Consider the following 21,475-nt stretch of genomic DNA (forward strand, 5'->3'; position numbering starts at 1 on the left):
TTATAGAGACTTTCATGTCAGATTACTTTCTTAAGCAATTCCTTTTGGACTTTTCAGTAAAACAACTTCATGTACTTTTGTTCGAAGCTGCTTCTGTTTTCATGCAATTCAAATGAATTTAAACTTTGTTTACATCATCATGAGCAAATTGTCCGGCATTTATGTCGGAGTTTCCCCCCTTTTTCTTCAGTTATGCCCCTTTCTAGACTTAACATTATTACAATAGTTAAAATGAAACGTGGTGTACCCCATCAAAATTAAACGAGCTCTTTATATGAAGGGGCGTATTGTAATTGTTTCGAGTTTCCCTGTAAGTCAGGATAAAGGATGTCGTAAACAAACGAAATAAATGAACATTAAATACACATCGAGCAATTCATGTATAGTCAAGCGAACAGTTCTATAATGTTTTGTTACAAGTCTTCATTAGTGTAGGAGCGATCTCAAAGTTGGGGGACCAGGGCTTGGGAGCCAAACCTATCCATATTAAAAAAAAAAAAAACAGTACATACTCACACACTGACTTTTCCCTTTATTATATCTTAATCTGTTATTACCGTGAAATTATGGTTCTTTTTGGTGTCAAGAGTTAGTTTGGGTGGATAGGTGGGTGGGGGAAGCCAACCACCGCGGCATGTTAGGGATCCGAAGCATCCTTTCATCTCACCCTATCCGCCCATGCAGAAAAGTTTACGGAAAATAACGATTATTTGCGCGGAAAACAACGAAAGTGCATTGTCCTATATTATGACCGTCCTAGTTTCGGTTTACATGTAAACAAATAGAACAGATGGTTAATGTAACGTGAATTAAATACTTACCTTTTTTAACATGAACCTGCTTCAAGCACAAATAGTAATTCATATATGATAAATATACAATATAATGGTTATACAGTACAGTGAAGGAAAAATATCGTAAGGGTGGCACAATATTAACTGATTTATTTTCGGATAGCTTTATTATTCGGGAACGTTTTTTTTTCTTTTTTTCTTAAGTTTATCTTTTCATTGTATCAATTTGTTTTTGAATACTATTATTTTAGAAAAGCATTCATATTGATCTTGATAAAAACGCACTTAACACTGTCAAAATGAAAGCACTGCATAACTGTTTTAACCACAGCTAGGAACCTGAAATTCTATCGGTAATTCAACACAAGTCTACAAGACTCCCCTCTACCTAAAAAAACACTATAGGCTATAGTAAATACTGCACATGTACATCCTTTCAAGTTATCAGATAGAAGTTTCATGCCCATTTGTTCCACATATGTTTCGCTGTAACAGAATTATGTTAACTATGGAAACATATGCAAAAATGCTGTGTCAGCTTTACAAGGTCTCTTATAACCTTGGCGTACCGCTTTACTTATTTGATCGATTCGTACTTCGTTCGGTTTACCAGGTTAACATGGATCTACAGCACTCCGTGTCTAAGTGATTGTCAGTTTAGATGATGTTATGATCGTCTTGGATCATCCAAAGGATCACCATATTAAAAAGTTCACGCCATTCATGCTCATATTTACCTGTTCGTACTAAAATGTAAGCGTTTGTCTTAAGTCTTGGGGTGCCGTTTGTTTGTTTGTACGTAAGCCTAATTATTTATAGTCGCCACCGGTAACCCACACGGACGACTCCTCCAGAAGACTGTTAGTTATGTTAGTGGGAGGATAGTGCAAGATACAGAATACGCTCCAATTCAGGAAGCTCTCCTGTTTCTTTAGCGTGCCAGATGTAAGGCAGCCATACAAGGGACTCTTATTTCAATGTTAGTAATTTTTTTTGGAGGAGCTGGGGCTCGAACTCACGACCCCTGATTTCGTAGTCAAAGTGTTACCACTGGACCACTGCGTCCGCTCTCATTGGGGTGCCCTTTTACTACAGGCACTTTTCATGTAAAAAATCCATTTCTTAGATAGATATCAGGAATGTTGTTGTTGTTTTTATATCAGAAAGCTGATTTTCACTTTTATTGGAAATTCCTTTTTTTTTTCGTGTGAAGAAATAAATGGGTTTTTTTTTCTGATAAAAATTCAATTTATTTGTTTCAGAAAATGGTTAATACGCCTTTAGTGTATTTAAATGGAATATAGCATGTTGATATTGGTTTAGACAATGCCACAATTATACATATACAATTCGTAAACATCATTATTTTCATCAATACGTCAGTCAATACCTTGATTAAATGTAAGATTGAACACGAAATGTAACCGATATTTGTTGGCAGGGCAAGGATGTCTCGAGCAATCAAACAGGTTGTTTCTCCGAAGACGATGCGAGAGGGTGGAGGGGTTCTGGTCAGACGCGTTCTAGGTGGTGCCGTATCCTCGTGCGATCCGTTTTTGATGTTGGGTCATATCGGTAAGGTGTTTTATTGTTCATGTATAAATGATTTATTGTTTTTAAAGCTGATTTAAATGTTTGAGGTATGCATGCATGCATTGATTAGGTGCTAGATCTATATATAATACAAGTAATCTGATTTCGCTTCCTGTAGTTATATGTCTTATAAATTCAAATCATATATTCATGTTATTCTGGGGCCTGTCACTCATGGTCCAGGGGAAGCGATAGGGGCACCCGATCATCCGCACAGAGGATTTGAAACTGTGACCTACATAATCGAAGGGGAGTCTCAGCACAAAGACTCACAGGGAAACACTGGGACTCTTGGACCCTGTGCATGGGTTCAGTGGAAGACGGGCTGGATGGTGTCATTCTACTGAAATGCCAACAGAAAAGATGCAGAAATATGGGGGTCGTATGGAAGGGTTTCAGCTTTGGGTTAATCTTCCAGCCAAGGTAAATATCTATCTGGTGAACGCCAAGAAGAAGAAGAAGAGGTAAATATCTAATTTCAAAGCAGATATAATCCACCATTGCAAACTACTCATTAATTTGTTGTTTTTGTTTTGTTTCGTCGCACCGGCACAATTATAGGTCATATAGCTTTCCAGCTTTGATGGTGGAGGAAGACCCCAGGTGCTCCTACGTGCATTATTCTATCACCGGAGGGCACCTTGGTAGAACCACCGACCTTCCGTAAGCCAGCTAGATGAAGTATTCAACGTCCCGAGATATCTTCACCTCGGATATGATTTGTGATTAATTGTTGGTTTTTTTCAGGATAAAATGATTCCACCTCGATATCAAGATACTCCGCCGGAGAAGATCCCAGTTGTTGAATCACATGACAGAAAGGTCAAGGTTAAAGTTATCGCCGGAGAATCGATGGGTAAATCAGATTATTTCATTTTGTTAGATAGAAAAATTTGATTCCACAGTGTCTAGCAAAAATGTGGATTTCAAAGAACAGCCTACCTATCAAGTTAAATTGAGCTGTAAGAAGTTTCTTTTTGTATAAGGAAGTAAGATAGTATATGTTAAATATATTTGGGGAAAGCGAAAGTGAATAAAAATGTGCCATCGTCCATTTTACCATTTTTTCGTTACTTTTGGTTTATGATTAGTGCAATACTTTCTAATAAATAAGCGTATATTATAAAATAGAAGTCACGATTTCCTGAAATGTAAATAGGAAATGAGAACATTGATTTGTCTAATAAATTTATACATGACGTAGATACATGTGTAATATACTGCAGGTACAAAAGCTTACATCGACACGCGGAGTACCTGGATATTACTATAGAGTCAGGTGCAAGTTTTAGCCAGCCTGTTCCTGAGAATTATGATGGGTTTGTCTATGTTTGGAGAGGATCGGGTAAGTACGTAGAGGAAATAAGTTCTTAGCCCACTTGAGCACAGAATGCATTTGGGTGAGCTGTTGTGATCGCTCACTGTCTGTCCGTCGTCCGTTCATATTTTCTGCGAACAATATCTGTATTAAATTATATGATGAATGTTCATGAAACTTGACATGGATGTTCCTCGGATGCTTCTCGTCCAAAGTGAAATTCACAAGAGGCAAATCATATTCAACCGACACCTCTTTTACACCGCTGTTTCTAAGAAATGTTACTTGAATGACTCTCCACCAAGTAAACAGATAAGACAAACAAGAGGGCCGTGATGGCCCTAAATTGGTCACCTGACCTTGACTATTTGACTATGAAATACTGTATCATGATTAGTTGTGTTTAGTATGAAGAACAGAACGTGCCTTTGACCTTAAAATGTGTCTAGACACATTGTCTCATCACTAATATCAGTTTCATGTAGAATGAAAATCAGTGCAGCAGAAAAAAGCTAAAATCACATGATCACTGAACAGACAAGATAAAGTATATATATGAATATTAGATAAAAAGGGACTTTCCATTTAACCAATCGCAGTGACCTCTGTCAAAATCTTTAACAAGAAAACTATTGCATACTTACGTATAAAATAAAAGCACGATAGCAGATATGAGTATTTGCAATGAAAGTTATTTAATTATTCGCATCCGAACGAGTGCCCATATTTTATTAACTGATAAAATTATTTGAACATGTTTATTATTTCGATTCTAACAACGCAATTTTTTTACAGTAGTGCTACATTTTCGGCGTAATACGTCATTCGGGTCATATGCTGTTACAATTCACCCCATGGTTAAAAATGTTGCATAGTCAACGGAACCTTTAGATATTTGTTTCTCTTTTTATGAGAATTTTGAGAAGTGTTTCTAAACAAGTATTGCAACAGCTCACAATTTATGAACAGAATCATCATTTTTTGTTATTTGACCGGTGTTACGAGCTTATAATTTTTGTATTACGTCAGGTCATTTTGACGTCATACTTTATGTCATACTTTTTTGACGTCGCTGCTTAATCATAACTGGCGAATTCGCTCGTAGAGATCTAAACGTGTTTTACGGCTCTGCACATACGTCAGTACCAATCTTAATCATAATTATGTTTTTGAAATGTTGAACAACCGTTTGGCCCTGAAATAATTCGTATGTAATGAAACAGAAGTAGAATCTCTTATGTTACAATCGTATGGGGTAAAATGTATCAGTCAATCATATTTTATCGAAGATTCATATAGATCTAGGTTGTTTATATAGAAAGTAATGCGAGTCGTGTAAGAATTTGACGCCATTTAAACGTTAATTTACCAGAGTTAAAACTTTTTAGCTGTGGAATTCGTACACCTCAATCTAATACATTGCACTCAAAATTAAATTTGTGAACTAGATTCTAGATATCTATAAAGATAGAAATGATAGTTGCTTTGGACTATCTGTAAAAGATCTTTGGTTACATATTGTTTGTATCGGAACAGGGTTGAGATCCTGAGATAATTTGAGCTCGAACGCTAATACCATTTATATATTTTGTCTTCAGCAAAAATAGGATCTGGCAACACCGAGGTCGGTTTGTATCAGTTTGGTCTTCTTGGAGGAGGATCGAACCTGAACATAACAGCGAACTCAGAGGGTACGTATACATTGTTTTATTTCAACTTTAATTTGTAACATTTTTGAAAGAAATGCCTGCGATGACATATATTTCCAACGTAGCAAAAAAAAAAAAATAATTACACAGATCTGCATTTTTCTGAAAACATTATCACAATAAATTATTTTTTTTCTCGATATGCTTTTTATTTCCAGGAAATTTTAGGCGCATTAACTATATGCATTCAGTGTGTAGGTGTGTTTTATATGGTAGCTGCCTGGAAACTTTCAATATGCTGATTGGCTGAAATATGTCAATGTATTGTTCAATATTACCACTTTTAAGGGGCAACTCTTTCCTACAAAATACAAATTAAGGTGGTGATTCACTAAATTCTGGCAACAGTCTTAGTATGGTTAAATTATCAATCGGATCAAGTCAGTTTTTACGTCATTTGTTCTGAGTATTCAAGTATTCTCCCTGCACAGAAACACACTTAAGGAGTCTTGCTGTCCATGACCTTAATAATGCGAAGTAGTCTCCACATATTATATTGTTGAGACACTGAAAAATTGCACTTCTAGTTGAATAGTGTTTACCTGCGGGCATTATCTTTTTCAAAGGAAGTAGGAAAAAGACGAAGGGACTTAGATCAGATAAATAAGGTAGATCCTCGGCTTTGATAACATTGTTTTTGTACTAAGAAAGACTTCACAGGCGGACGCATTTTTATGAATAAGCTGTATGCCATTGCAACCTTTCCTTTAGCGTTTATTTTGATATTTTTACAGCTTTAAGTACTTTATTTTTGTAAAACTTGTGTGTGATTGACAGAACTGTCTGTATGCAAGTAATTTGTACAACGGGGTCATTAGAATACTAGTAGACGAAAATGGCATATAAAACATTGGCACTTTTTGTCCTTTTCTCAAGGACCGGGCTTGTCTGACTCTGACTCAGCCGTTGTTTGTTTTTGTTGGGGCTCAAAATAATAAACCCAAGTTTCATCTCCAGTGAGCAACTAAGAAATATTCTTGGGAGTACATTTTTCAGCAGTGTTTTTCGCATAATGTAAACGCTTGGACTTTTGAGCTGTTGTCAACAAATATCTGACCCATCTCAAATTTCAAACGATAAGTTAGAACATTATGGTTGGTCCCTCCTTAAATGCCTATATTGTGAGCTATTTGGGAAATAGTATATCGACCGTCTTCTTCTAGCAAACCGTTTACAACAGTAATGTACAACAACAGGCCTGCCTAGACGAGTATTGTCTAGGAAGACTATTTAGATCCCCTTTTGAATTTTATTAACCCAAATGGAATATTGTTCTTATTGTTACTACGGAACTACCATGGATACGACCCAATTCAGAAAATATCTCTTTTGGAGATGTCCAGAAACACATCTGGGCTGAAATGTAAGCATTTATTTCTACTTTTCTTCATGTTTCATAAAGCCACAATATATGAGTATGTATAATTCAACAGTAACTGGATTACAGCAATATTTCACAGGTATGTTGAGTAAACATCCTTGATGAAGTACATGAAACTCCCTTTAATAGTTTCTATGGAAGACCATTAGTTACAGAATTCATTGAATCACACTCGTAATTGTACACTTTGACCCAACACTTTTTGGTTAGAAAAGTTCATAAATACCACCATTTAAAAACGACAAAATATTTTTACTAATAGATGTTTATTGTTATTTTTATGTTAAATTAAGGTTGTCGCTTAAGTCCGATTGCGGGACAGCCATTAAAAGAACCTGTGGTTTGGCATGGACCTTTTGTAATGAACACTAGGGAAGAAACAGATCAGGTATATAATGTCTACTTCACCATGCTTGGTCAAAGAACAACTTTACAATACATGGAATTTCTATATTGTTTGTTTTGTTTTATAAATGATTTAAAACATGTTATGTTATGTTATGTAGAGAAACATGAATACACATATTCGTGTACTGCTGACAATGAAATTATACATGTATAAGCATTGTTGTTTCGAATTTAATATACAAAAAAGCAACTCGAGCCGAACTCTGATCATAATGGAAATGTATGTATAATTTCGTTACTGTCGTATACTTATGATATGGAAGTAAGTTTCCCATATGACACAGGGTAAAGCAGACATTCTGAATCCAAACTTGTTCTTTCAGGCAATATCAGATTATCACAGCGGGAAGCTTGGGAAAATTAAAGGGGCGGAGGAGAGGATGAGGCAGACAGAAAACGCCAGGCAGAAACAGAAACAAACGGGAACATGGAATAGGAGATAAATAGATAATTTTCAAACAATTATTGTGATGTAACATGGTTGTTTGTTGTTTGACAGTCTATTAGAATCTTGCCATTGTGAGGACTCGTTACACATCGTCTTTCATTACATTGCTCCATGCCATACTACTACTACTACTACTAGAAGATTTGCTTTACCTTAAGCCGATGAATACATAGCATTACGCGAGACTGCGTGGTCTTGCAGTACACGTGACACGTTCATTTTTGAAAGGCATTGGCCCAGACTCCATTTCTGTGTTTTACTGACAATGAACACTTTTGAACAAGCTGTCCCTGATGGAGTAAAAGAAATTTTTGTCTAATGATGCGTGATAATTTTTAATCCTTATCATGCTGGACACGATTGATTATGCCTTTTCGACCAGTGTAGATCATGATCAGTCTGCACACCCGTGCAGTCTGATCATGATCTGCACTGTTCGCCATTCAGCCAGTTTCATTTTTTACAGTTCATGGTACTGTCCAAATTAAAATATGGACACATTACTGTTTAAACTATGACATTTTGTGTCTTAGTTATTTAGGCTATTTCTGTTTGCTGGAACTGGCACTTTTAGATATATGAAATTGTTCAAACTATGGCATCGATAGATAATTATTTTTGCTATTTACTGAAATTAGCAGTTTACATATATGAGACTTTTCAAACTATGACATCGTTGTCTAGATTGGATTTTTATGCTATATACCGAAATTGCTAGGTTAAATATTGACATTATTCGAACTTTGAATATCATTGAATATTTTTATACTTTTACTGAACGTGGCAGGTTAAATAAATGTAATTATTCAAACTTTGAAGTAAAAAATTATTCAAACTATGACATACTTGTGTATTTTTTTACATGTTATTTGCTGCCACTGACGATAAAAAGTCTGACAGCTAAGCTCTATTTATGTTTTAACCATTTGTTACATAGTTTGTCATGTTGTTGATTGGAAAGGGGCATTTTAAAACAAATAATCATTATTTGCCACAAGAACGACAGACTATCTGCTCTTTCTGGTGATGTGAGGCAAAGAAAATTTAATGACATCCGTGACCTATTCTGCATTTACTATTGAAATTATTTTGAATGTTGGAAGTTGTTAACTGCGTACATGTTGTTAATTGTTAATAAAGAGTTGTAACTGTATTATAAGCAGCTGTTTTATTTATTATGAAAATTGTTTCTTGATGCCCTTAAGTCTACCTGCTCGTCCGCCGTCTATTGGTCACTTAACTCCTACAGTTTCCACCCACTTCAAAAGAAGCTTGGTATACGTCTTCAATATGAAGATGATACGCGCATATTATAGGAACTTTCATGTTCAATTTCTTTCTTATTTGTAAGCAATTTTTGGACTTTATTGTAAAACAACTATGTGTACTTTTGTTCTAAGCTGCTTCTGTTTTTATGCAATTTAAATGAATCTTTGTTTACATCATCATGAGCAAATTGTCCGGCATTTATGTGGGAGTTTTTCCCTTTTTTCTTGAGTTATGCCCCTTACTGGAATTAACATTATTACAAATGCGTCTTTATTTTCTAGTTGAAATGAAACATAGTGTACGCCATCAAAATGGAACGGTTACGCAGGTACTGTCAAGACTTACATGTCCTTTTACTTGAGCCTCTTTATATGAAGGGGCGTATTGTAATTATTTCTAGTTTCCCTGTAAATAGTGGGGTCAGGATAAAGGATATCACAAACAAATGAAATAAATGAACACTAAATACACATTCCATCGAGCAATTCATGTATGGTCAAGCGAACTACTCTATACATGTTTTGTTACAAGTCTTCATTAGTGTAAGAGCGATCTCAAAATTGGGGGACCAGGGGTTGGGAGCCAAACCTACTAATATTTTCGAGGAGAAAAAACAACGCATTGACAGCTGACATCGCCATATAAAACCAGTATATAGGCCTACTCACAAGCTGACCCTTCCCTTTATTATATCTTAAACTGTTATTTCTGCAAAAAATAGGGTTCTTTTTGGTGTCAAGAGTTAGTTTGGGCGGGTAGGTGGGTGGCGGAAGCAAACTATTCGCTGCACGCTGAGATAGAGTACAACATATATTTTATATTTCATTAAAATATCAGTGCTATATGAAATATAAAATATATGATGTACTCTTCGATTTTTCTGTTCTTTCTTTTCAATAATAAATCATTTTGCATAGCTGTTTTAATGTAGCCACATCTCATTAAGTGAAAATTGTTAAGGGGAGGGTATGTAATAATGCTGAGAGAACTTGTTACCCAACCCTTTTGTTTACATCGTTGTTAACTCTGAATTTGAGATGTAATTTATTATGTTAATTTGTATGCAATAAAAATATGTTTAAACCATTCGCTGCACATTAGTTATGTTAATATGTATGCAATAAAATATGTTTAAACCATTCGCTGCACATTAGGGATCCGAGGCATCCTCTCATCTCACCCATCCGCCCATGCAGAAAAGTTTACGGAAAATAACGATTACTTGCGCGGAAAACAACAAAAGTGCGTTATCCTACATTTTGACCGTCCTAGTTTCGGTTTACATGTAAACAAATAGAACAGAAAATGGTAACGTGAATTAAATACTAACATTTCTTAACGTGAACCTGCTTCAAGCACAAATAGTAATTCATATTTCATAAATATACAGTATAATGGTTATACAGTACAGCGAAGTAAAAAATATCGTAAGGGTGGCACGATATTAATTGATTTATTTTCGGATAGCCGTATTATTGGGTACGTTTTTTGTTTCTATTTTGCTTTTGTTAATCTTTTCATTGAATCAATTTTAATGCTATTATCTAAGAAATGCATTCCTACTGATCTCGTTAAGAACGCAACACTGTAAAAATGAAAGCACTGCATGACTGTTTTAACGGATTTAATCTTAGAAATCAAGATTTGTTTGCAGCTACACATGTACTATCACAGTCCTGTCAAGTTATCAGATAGAAGTTTGATGATCTTGTCACTGTATTCTACATATTATCGCTGTAAACAGGGGCATGGTAGCTATGGTAACCTAAGATGCAAAAAATGCAGTGATTTACAATGTCCCATATAACCCTAACGTACGATTTATATATTTGATGGATTTATAATTGTCTTTTATCCTCATTCGATTCACCAGGTTAGGTCAGATCTTCAGTACTCCGTTTCTAAGTGATTATCAGTTTTGATGATGTTATGATCGTCTTAGATCATTCACAGGATCACCATACTGAAGTCATTCATGCTCATATATTTACCTGTTCATTCTATGCAATTGTTCGTCTTAGTTTTCTTAGGTGCCGTTTTATATAAAAAAAACCAAGACGACTTCTGACTAGATATAAAAAAACCTAAACAGATTTTTGTCATACAAGGTATCCATTTTTTCTGATATGATGTGGTAAACGAAAATCAATTCATTGGTATCAAAAATGGTAAAGTACGCATTGAGTGCATAAATGGAATATTGCATATTAATTTGCATTTAAACAAAGCAAGGGGTTTGGACAATGCTTCTATTATAAGTGTACATGTAGTTCCAAAATCTTACCATTTTCATCAAACATTCTGTCAGTCAATACCATTGTTAAATATAAGAACTAATGTGGCTGTTTAAACACGAAATGTAACCGATATATGTTGGCAGGGAAAGGATGTCTCGAGCAATCAAACAGGTTGTTTCTCCGAAGACGATGCGAGAGGGTGGAGGGTTTTTGGTCAGACGCCCTCTAGGTGGTGCCGTATCCTCGTGCGATCCGTTTTTGATGTTGGATCATTTCGGTAAGGTGTTTTATTGTTCATGTATAAATGATTTATTGTTTTTAAAGCTTATTTGAATGTTTTATAGGAACGTATCCATGCATTTATTAGGTATATAATAATCAGTTTTCGCTTCCTGTAGTTATATGTCTTGCAAATTCAAATCAGATATTCATGTTACTCTAGGGCCTGTCACTCATGGTCCAGGGGAAGCGATAGGAGCACCCGATCATCCGCACAGAGGATTTGAAACTGTGACCTACATAATCGAAGGGGAATCTCAGCACAAAGACTCACAGGGAAACACTGGGACTCTTGGGCCCGGCTGGGTTCAGTGGATGACTGCCGGGAGTGGTGTCATTCACTCTGAAATGCCAACAGAAAAGATGCAGAAATATGGGGGTCGTATGGAAGGGTTTCAGCTTTGGGTTAATCTTCCAGCCAAGGTAAATATCTATTTTCAAAGCAGATATAATTCACCATTGCAAACTGCTCATTTTTTTTTATATTTTTGTTGGGTTTTACGTCGCACCGACATATAGGTCATATGGCGACTTTCCAGCTTTGATGGTGGAGGAAGACCCAGATGCCCCTACGTGTATTATTCTATCACCGGCGGGCACCTTCTACCTTCCGTTAGCCAGCTAAATAACTTCCTCACATGAAAAATTCTCGTCTCGAAATAGGCTCACACCTACATCGGTTAGGGGTAAGTGATTCAAAGTTAGCGACCTTAACCATTCGCCTACGGAGGCCCCAAACTACTCATTAACCAGCCAAGGCATTATTGTATCAAACTGTAAGTAGAGTATTTGTTATCTATTTTATATAGAAAATAATGTCTTCAACTACGCATGTTTATTTCTGATAAATTATTGTTGCTTTTTTTTCAGGATAAAATGATTCCACCTCGGTATCAAGATACTCCGCCGGAGAAGATCCCAGTTGTTGAATCACGTGACAAAAAGGTCAAGGTTAAAGTTATCGCCGGAGAATCAATGGGTAAATTAGATCATTTGATTTTTGTAGATAATAAAATTTGATTTCACAGTGTCTAGCAAAGAGTATTGATAACAAAGAACACTTATGCGACAGTACCTATCAGCGGTTAAATAGATTACTTTTGCAAAGTTGCATGAAGATTCTTTCAGTATAAGAATTTAGTAAGATAGTATAGTAAATGTATTTTGGAAATGCGAGAGGTAAGTGCCGTCGTCCATTTTACCATTTTTTCCTTACTTTTGGTTTGTGATCAGTGCAACGCTTTCTCATGCATATACTTATATTTTTAATTCGATTGTTCAAAATAGAAGTCACGTTTTCCTGAAATGTAAATAGGAAATAAGTAATAAAATTATACCTGGTGTAGATATATGTGTAATATACTGCAGGTACAAAAGCTTACATCGACACACGCACACCTATCATGTACCTGGATATTACCCTAGAGTCAGGTGCAAGTTTCAGCCAGCCTGTTCCTGAGACTTATGACGGGTTTGTCTATGTTTGGAGAGGCTCGGGTAATTAGATAGAGCAATAGATTTTTACTGACCTAGTTTTTGACCCCACATGACCCAGTTTCAAACTTGACCTAGAGATCATCAAGACAAACATTCTGACCAAGTTTCATAAAGACTGGGTCACAAATCAAATGTGGCCTCTAGAGCGTTCACAAGACAAATGTTGACGGACGACGGACGCCTGACAATGACTGGTCACAATAGCTCACCTTGAGCATAAAATGCTTAAGGGTAAGCTGTTGTGATCGCTCACTGTCTGTCCATCGTCCGTTCATATTTTCTACGAACAACATCTATCTTAAATTACATAATAGATGTTCTTTAAACTTGACATGGATGTACCTCAGATGATTCTCGTCCAAAGTGTAATTAAAAAAAGCCAGATCATATTCAATCGACACCTCGTCTTAATTAAATCGCAGGTCCGATTTGAAATGTTTTTAAGAAATAATACTTGGATGACTCTCAAAAGTAATCAGATTCTTTGATGACTTTTTGCAACAAGAGCTGTCTGTTGACAGCGCACTCGACTATTCGAAGTATTGATGGAAGTATAGGGTCAAAAATATAACCAGAGGTTTTCCGACAAAAGAAAAAAAATAGATAAGGCAAACAATGTACCTGCATTTGTGAATTTGGATAAGTCTTGCACTACATGGCAATGCGTGACCATGATGGTATGCACGTGTTCAAAGTTTCAAAGCCATATAACGGTTTAAAAACAACATATCGAATGGTATGCGAAACTTAACTAATTTCTATGTCAAAAAGGGCTATAACTGAGCTAAAGTCCTTGTCCTAGGTATGTAGACTATGATGGTAAACAAGTGGTCAAAGTTTCAAAGCCATATGACAAACAGGTTAGGCAAAATATGGACAGGTATGAAAAACTTAACTGATTTCCAAGTCCAAAAATGGCCCATTCAGCCAATATAGTTGACACAGTTATGCACTATTATTGCCTACTGACGGGAATCATGAAATAAACAAGTGTTAAAAGTTTCAAAGCCACATGTCAAATAGTTTTGACAAAACATTGACTTGTATGAAAACTGAACCAATTTCCAAGTCAAAAAGGGCTATAATTCAGCCGAAATACTTGACAGAGTTATGTACTCTTGCATACAGATGATAATAAGCAAGTGTTCAAAGTTTCAAAGCCACATGTCAAATAGTTTTGATAAAACATAGACTTGTACAAAAACTGAACCAATTTTCATGTCCAAAAAGGGCCATAATTCAGCCAAATTCCTTGACAGAGTTATGTACTCTTGCATAAAGATAGAAATAATGATGATAAACAATTATTCAAACTTTCAAAGCCACATGTCAAATAGTTTTGACAAACATGGACTTGTACAAAAATTGTACCAGTTTCCAAGTTCACAAAAAGGGCCATAATTCAGCCAAAATAGTTAACAGAGTTATGTACTATGGCCTTCAGATAGAGACCGTTATATTAAACAAGTGATTAAAGTTTCAAAGCCATATGTCAAACACTACACAAAATGTGAACTGGTACGGAAAACTTGACCAAGACTTCTAAATTAACAGGGGCCATAACTCAGCCAAAATCATTGATGGAGTTATGTACTCTTGCCTGGTGATGGTACACAAGTGTTTAAAGTTTCAAAGCTTTATTTCAAAAGACTTTGTCAAAATGTGGACTGGTACGAAAAATTAACTAAGATGTGATGCCGACGCTGACGCCGACGCCGTGGTGAGTAGGATAGCTCTACTTATTCTTCAAATAGTCGAGCTAAAAATTGTTCAATTATAACAATTTGTCATTAAAAATGTCCGCCAGAGAAAAGACTATTCTTTTTCTTTGTATATTGATTGAAACCCTAAAAATCTTCTTGTTTTAAACATGGTATATTTGTGTTCTAGCCAACGTGCATCGCAAAGAAACATTGCCTTATGATTATGTATGAAGTAGGAATAATCTTTTTGACAGTATAGGAACGTTTATATATTAAAATTAGAACGCATTTTTTTTCAATACCTGTTAAGTTCTTATACCTCAGTCTAATACATCGCCCTCATTATTGAATTTGTGAACTGTAAAGATAGAAATATAGATTGCAAAGGTCTTTGGTTTCATGTTGTTTTTATCGGAACAGGGTTGAGATCCTGAGATAATTTGAGCTCGAACGCTAATACTACCTAAATATATTTGTCTTCAGCAAAAATAGGATCTGGCAATACCGAAGTCGGGCTGTATCAGCTTGGTCTTCTAGGAGAAGGATCGAATCTAAACATAACAGCGAACTCAGATGGTATGTATACATTGTTTTATTTCATCTTTACTTTGAAATACATTGTACTTTGATACGTTTTTGAAAGAATTGTCTGCTATCATATATATTTCCAACGTGTCAAAAATGATTTGCAAATTTCCAACCACTCACTCAGTATTCGGTTGTGGTTTATATGTTACCTGATTGGCAGAAAGATGCCATGTATTGTTCAGTATTACGAATTTCTAGTATATAAATTTAAAGAGGCAATTCTTTTCGACAAAATGCTGATTACGAGGGTGATTCAATAAATTATGGCCTTGATCTGCCAATTATGCATAAATAATCAATAAGGTCAAGACATTTCTCGCTGCACAGAAACACAGCCTAAATACTTTTACCAAACCGTTTACAGCAGCAGTGTATAGCATGCCTGCCTGGACGGGTATGGTCTTGAAAACTATTTTGACCCTACTTTGAATTTTATTTTAAACCCGAATGGAATAATTATTGTTCTTATTGTTACTACGGAACTACCATGGATACGACCCAATTTAGAAAATATCTCTTTTGGAGATGTCCAAAAACACACCTGGGCTGTAATGTATGCACTAGTTTCAACTTTTTCTCCACGTTTCATAAAACTAAAATATACGAGTATGTGTAATTCAACATTGGATAACTTTGTCAATTGTAACTAATTACATTAGTATTCCACATATTATGTTGAGTAATCATCATTGAATGGCTTGATGAAGTCATGAAACTCCCGTGCTGCTATGTTCAATAGTTTCTCTGGAAGACCCTTATTGATAGTAATTTATTGAATCACCCTCGTATTTTTACACTTTGATTCAATACTTCTTGGTTAGAAACAAACATACTGCCGCCGTTTAAAAACGACAGAATATTTTTAACTAATATATGTTGATTATAATATTTATGTTTAATTAAGGTTGTCGCTTAAGTCTGATTGCGGGACAGCCATTAAAAGAACCTGTGGTTTGGCATGGACCTTTTGTGATGAATACTAGGGAAGAGATAGATCAGGTATATAATGTCTACTTCACCATGTTTAGTCAAAGAACAACTTTACAATACATAGAATTTCTATTTTTTGTTTATAAATTAATTAAAACTGAAATAGTATGTATGTATGCAGGGAAACATGAATACATATATTCGTATGTATGTATGTATGTATGTAAACATGAATACATATATTCTTGGACTGCTGACAGTGAAATTATACATGTATTAGCATTGTTGTTTCGAATATAATATACAAAAATGTGGAAATGTTTGTACTATTTCGTTACATGATATGGAAGTAAGTTTCTCATAATACACAGGGTAAAGAAGAGTTTCTGCATGCAAACTTGTTGTTTCAGGCGATATCAGATTATCACAGCGGGAAGCTTGGGAAGATTAAAGGGGCGGAGGAGAGGATGAGGCAGACAGAAAACGCCAGGCAGAAACAGAAACAAACGGGAACATGGAATATGAGATAAATAGATAATTTTCAAACGATTATTAGCCATTGTACCATGGTTGTTTGTTGTTTGACAGTCTATTAGACTCTTGCCATTGTGAGGACTTGTTACACATTGTCTTTCATTATATTGCTCCATGCCATAGTTCTAATAATAGAATGATTGTTTTACCTTAAGCATAAACATATCATTACGCGAGTATGAGTGTTCATTTGTAAAATTCGTGTAGTGTACGTGACAGGTTTATTTTGAGAGGAATTAGCACAGATTCCGTGTCTGTCTTTACGACAATGAACGGTACAAGGCATTTTATTTAATTATTATGAACAGTTTTAAAAATTAAAACTGTTCAAACTATGACATTTCGTGTCTGATTATTTATGTTTTTTCTGGCAGGTTAATTAGCAGGTTACATATATGAGACTTTTCAAACCATGACACCGTTGTCTGGATCTAATCATTTATGTTTTTAACTGCAATTGGCAGACGTAACATTATTCAAACTATGACATCATTGGATGACTTTTTATTTTTTTTTTACTGAACTTTATAGGTGAAAATATTCAACCTATGCCGTCCTCATGTAATTTTCTTGTTATTTGCTGAAACTGACAGATAAAAAAAGAACCTGTCAGCTAATCTCTGTTTATATTCTGTTCTAAGCTTTTATGTTGTTTTTGAAACATATTAATGAGCCACACCATGAGAAAACCAACATAGTGCATTTGCGACTAGCACGGATCTAGACCAGCCTGCACATCCGCGCAGTCTGGTCAGGATCCATATTGTTCGCTTTCAAACCCTATTGCAATTAGAGGAACTGTTAGCGAACAGTATGAATTCTGACTAGACTGCGCGGATGCGCAGGCTGGGGTGGATCCATGCTGATGTTGGTTTTCACGTGGCACGGCTCATTTTAATATTGTGCTGTTGTTACATTTATATTATATGTAAATGATTATGAAACCTAAATGTTGGTGTTTTCTTTCCAAATATTTTCGCCAGTCATATTTCTAGCAAAGGTGTTTCAACTTCTAAAATACTGTTTCCAAAATAAGTGTTTTTAAACTGTACGCGCAGATAATAATCGGTCGTTTTAGACCAGAATTTCTAAGCACGAGGAGTATTAGTATATGATGAATGATTTGTGAATAAGATTCATATTAAATAATTAAATAACTTAATTATATATGATCTGTTTGTCAAAATGAAGAACACTGCACAAACAACACTCTTTTCTAGGCATCGAGTCAATTACATAAATGTTGCATCCGCTGCATACTAGTATACTGATATTTTGCGTATGTCAAATTACAGAAAATGGTTTTTATTTGCAATAAAGTTGTTAGACATTTCAAACAAGAACAGTTTTTGGTGGTTTGTGACTATAATGCGGCCAGGTTTGAATCAGTTTGTACAGAGCGTCTCCCGGACATTCCGTCTTTCCGGCATCCCTGTGTCCGTACATCCGGAAGTCCGGATACAGCTTTTTCTGTTCAACGCCACATGCAATCAGGGCCTTCAGTGCTGGAATGAAGAAAAATGTCGAATATATTTATTGTAAGATGTATACACATATGTTAAGTAGTGAAAATGTTTACATTTAAAAGATACACAAGACCTATATTCTTAGTAGAAAATATGAACAATTATTTCGTAGCTTCTATGTAAATATAAACTTAAAATGTTTATAAATATGTATAAACAGTACCGTGTCGTAAACTTTTACTATATATATAAATAAGCACCGTATAAGCGTACTAAAAAACCTGGACCTTTTTACAGCACTAATTCGCCCAACAAACACGGCTAAGTCGAGGCAAATTCATCTAAGAAGGATTTTGTACATCTAGGAATAAATTATTTTAGTGAAAGATGCGCACTGGGTATTAAAAAACATAATTTTATGACACTTTTGACGTTTCGCATAAATTACGATATACGAGAAGACCCATTGTATAGAGTTGAAAGCAGATTATTTGTTTTGATTTCAACAATATTTTACATTTGTATCAGATATATCGCGATAAGTTATTATGTTTGAGTGCTTTTACATTTATATATATGTTGCTGTCTGGATTGAAAAGTTTGATATTTGTCTTGCCCTTTTAACAGGATGCAACATGAATTTTGGATATTCGCTAAAGAACTCTACTTTTGTAATATGAAGAAATACATGTTAAGAATTAAACATCACTTTGGGACACCGAATGAAATTTGTAACATGACAACGAAATTTACATATTAGTTAAAATTTGAATTCTTTTTAAGCTCATCTGTTTTTTTGAAAAAAAAAAGATGAGTTATTGTCATCACTTGATCGGTGTCGGTGTCGGCGTCGGCGTCGGCGTCGGCGTTGCCTGGTTAAGTTTTATGTTTAGGTCAACTTTTCTCCTAAACTATCAAAGGTATTGCTTTGAAACTTGGAACACTTGTTCACCATCAATAGCTGACCCTGTACAGCAAGAAACATAACTCTATCATGCTTTTTTTGCAAGAATTATAGCCCCTTTTGGACTTATAAAATATCAGATTTCTTGGTTAAGTTTTATGTTTAGGTCAGCTTTTCTCATAAACTATCAAAGCTATTTCTTTAAAACTTGCAACACTTGTTCACCATCATAAGCTGACCATGTACAGCAAGAAACATAACTCTGTCATGCTTTTTGCAAGAATTATGGCCCCATTTGGACTTGGAAAATATCAAATTTATTGGTTAAGTTTATGTTTAGGTCAGCTTTTCTCCTAAACTATTCAAGCTATTGCTTTGAAACTTGCAACAGTTGTTCACCATCATAAGCTGACTCTGTACATCAAGAAACATAACTCCATCCTGCTTTTTGCAAGAATTATGGCCCTTTTTGGACTTAGAAAATCATGGGTAGGACATTTTTTCTATTATACAAAACAAAATCAGATGAGCGTCAGCACCCGCAAGGCTGTGCTCAACGATCTAACCGTATATATAGCCTAAACTTTAGCTCATGAAATAATTTTACCTACCAGTTAGAGCTTTTTCGTTCGGAAGCTTTGCTGTGTAGTTCCCAATAACGGATGTTCCCAAAGACTTGCTGTTGAAACCTTTTGTATGTGTCCCAAGATGATCCCAGCCTCTACCCTCATATACATTCCCATCCTCTCCTACCAGGAAATTATACCCAATGTCGTCCCAACCTAAAAACAATATTATTTTCTTTTACAAATCTGTGCTAAAGACCATCTCTGAACAGAGATCCACGCTGCTGGTTTTGTTTCCTATTTTAACATTTATAGTGCATTCTAACCTGTGAATATAGCGACCATCTGCCAGTATATAGAGGATATTTGTTTGTTTTGAGTGAATATGGAATATATCTCACTGAGAAATGAGAAAATTTCAAATAGTTTCACGAGCGTGTAGCGCGAGTGAAAATGTGAAAATTTTCTTACTTCGAGGTGAGATATATTCCATATTCACTCAAAACAAACACATTTTCTTTTTATTTTATGCTGAATTACGTTGAGATGTGCTTTTTGCAACAATTTTCATCTCAGCGCGGGAAACAGACGCGCGTAAACAGACATGACGTCAGACCTGTTGTGACGTTAGAAAGACGCACACAACGTAAAGTTCCATTTTATTTTATTTTTTGCTGCATAACGTTATGAAAATCTCATTAAGTAAAATAATTTGAATCGAGAAATATACTATAAAGAACAAAGTGCGACTACAATTTTCATCCTGTTTTAAGCAAATAATTTAAAATTCATACACCAATGTATGAGGGGGCGGAGCTATATCTCTCACAGTGTGAAAATATAGATTTCATATTTTCACAGTGTGAGTGATGAGATATTAAAATATTTAACTGATAGAATACAGTATTTCATTAGTTAGCATAAAATAAAGACCACTCTTTGTCCCTCCAAAGGACGGTCTGTATAGTCAGGTTTGACCATAGTTCATTCAGACAGATCGATTTTGTTGTCAGAGTGTTTCAAGTTAACTGTATCATAAACGTGGATCTGTAGAAAGAATAACTAGCAACAACGGACACCTCCATTTCTATCAAACATAGCAGCCAGTTGATCGCTTAAAAAAAAGTAAATCTATGACAAATAATTAATTTACGATCGCTCCGCCTCTTAGTTTAATATTTGAAACACCGTCTTGCCGTTACTGGCCGAATTATTGGGGCGGCAGCGCCGCCCCAGTCGCGACGCCTCTGTTAGATCACGTGGTCTGAAGACAAACAAGTTTGAAAATGACGGATCTACGAATATTTCTTTACTTATAAAACATCAAGCAATATACTGACAGGACATGGTAACATCCACGTGTTTAAATAGTACAATGGCGACATTTTCCTACAAGATTGTAAAGTTGAAAAATCCTCACCTCTGTCATCCATGTGGAACTTCTGTATGCTTCTCACTGCGGCCGAACAGTTTTTCACATTGAAACATTCCCATGTGTCTGTATGGTGAACAAAGAACTCGGGTACGGGGATTGTGAGATTCACAATTTCCTTCGGCGCACGTGCTCCCCACTGAGCCCGGGTAATCATATTTTTCTCTGAACAATTTCCGCTACTTTCTGTAACGAGATGTAATGAATTTCATTGAAAACGTATCCATGTATGTTTCATCTTTTATAATCCAGTGTGGGTCGGCAAGAATTTTATTTCATGGCAAAAATGGAAAAAGCAGAGGCACATTACTTTCCGTGTTATTTTTTTTTAAAAAAAAGGATATATATGCGAGGCAATGTAAATTATACCATATTTCAATTATGTAACGGCAGGCAGTTAACCTAACCAGTGTACCAGT

At 35.4% G+C, this 21,475-nt stretch overlaps 3 protein-coding genes across 4 annotated transcripts; 2 read left to right on the forward strand and 1 right to left on the reverse strand.

The window, feature by feature from the left end:
* The first annotated feature begins 1,787 nt into the window (after positions 1–1,787).
* On the forward strand, positions 1,788–7,646 carry LOC123560789 (uncharacterized). The gene is given in 9 exon segments (XM_053516889.1): positions 1,788–2,368; positions 2,549–2,712; positions 2,714–2,810; positions 3,135–3,243; positions 3,614–3,641; positions 3,644–3,732; positions 5,304–5,396; positions 7,089–7,183; positions 7,488–7,646. Coding segments are annotated over 9 exon segments (960 nt in total). The 5' UTR covers positions 1,788–2,242.
* A 2,537-nt stretch (positions 7,647–10,183) lies between these two features.
* On the forward strand, positions 10,184–18,031 carry LOC123561817 (uncharacterized). Of its 2 annotated transcripts, XM_045354427.2 has the most exons (8): positions 10,187–10,399; positions 11,301–11,434; positions 11,600–11,859; positions 12,307–12,415; positions 12,805–12,933; positions 15,120–15,212; positions 16,129–16,223; positions 16,565–18,031. In XM_045354427.2, exons 2-8 carry the CDS (start codon positions 11,308–11,310, stop codon positions 16,682–16,684), a joined length of 933 nt encoding a protein of 310 aa, XP_045210362.2. In that variant the 5' UTR covers positions 10,187–10,399; positions 11,301–11,307; the 3' UTR covers positions 16,685–18,031. The 2 variants fall into 2 exon arrangements, with proteins under 2 accessions (XP_045210361.2, XP_045210362.2); XM_045354426.2 differs by having other exon boundaries at positions 10,184–10,399; positions 16,129–18,031.
* On the reverse strand, positions 16,276–21,270 carry LOC123561816 (peptidoglycan recognition protein 1-like). Its single transcript, XM_053552899.1, has 3 exons — positions 21,045–21,270; positions 19,670–19,840; positions 16,276–18,193 (listed from the first exon to the last, which is right to left on the reverse strand). Exons 1-3 carry the CDS (start codon positions 21,211–21,213, stop codon positions 18,021–18,023), a joined length of 513 nt encoding a protein of 170 aa, XP_053408874.1. The 5' UTR covers positions 21,214–21,270; the 3' UTR covers positions 16,276–18,020.
* Between the last annotated feature and the right edge of the window lie 205 nt (positions 21,271–21,475).

The sequence above is a fragment of the Mercenaria mercenaria genome, chromosome 10 (genome assembly GCF_021730395.1).
Source record: "Mercenaria mercenaria strain notata chromosome 10, MADL_Memer_1, whole genome shotgun sequence".
NCBI classification, from domain to species: Eukaryota; Metazoa; Mollusca; class Bivalvia; order Venerida; family Veneridae; genus Mercenaria; species Mercenaria mercenaria.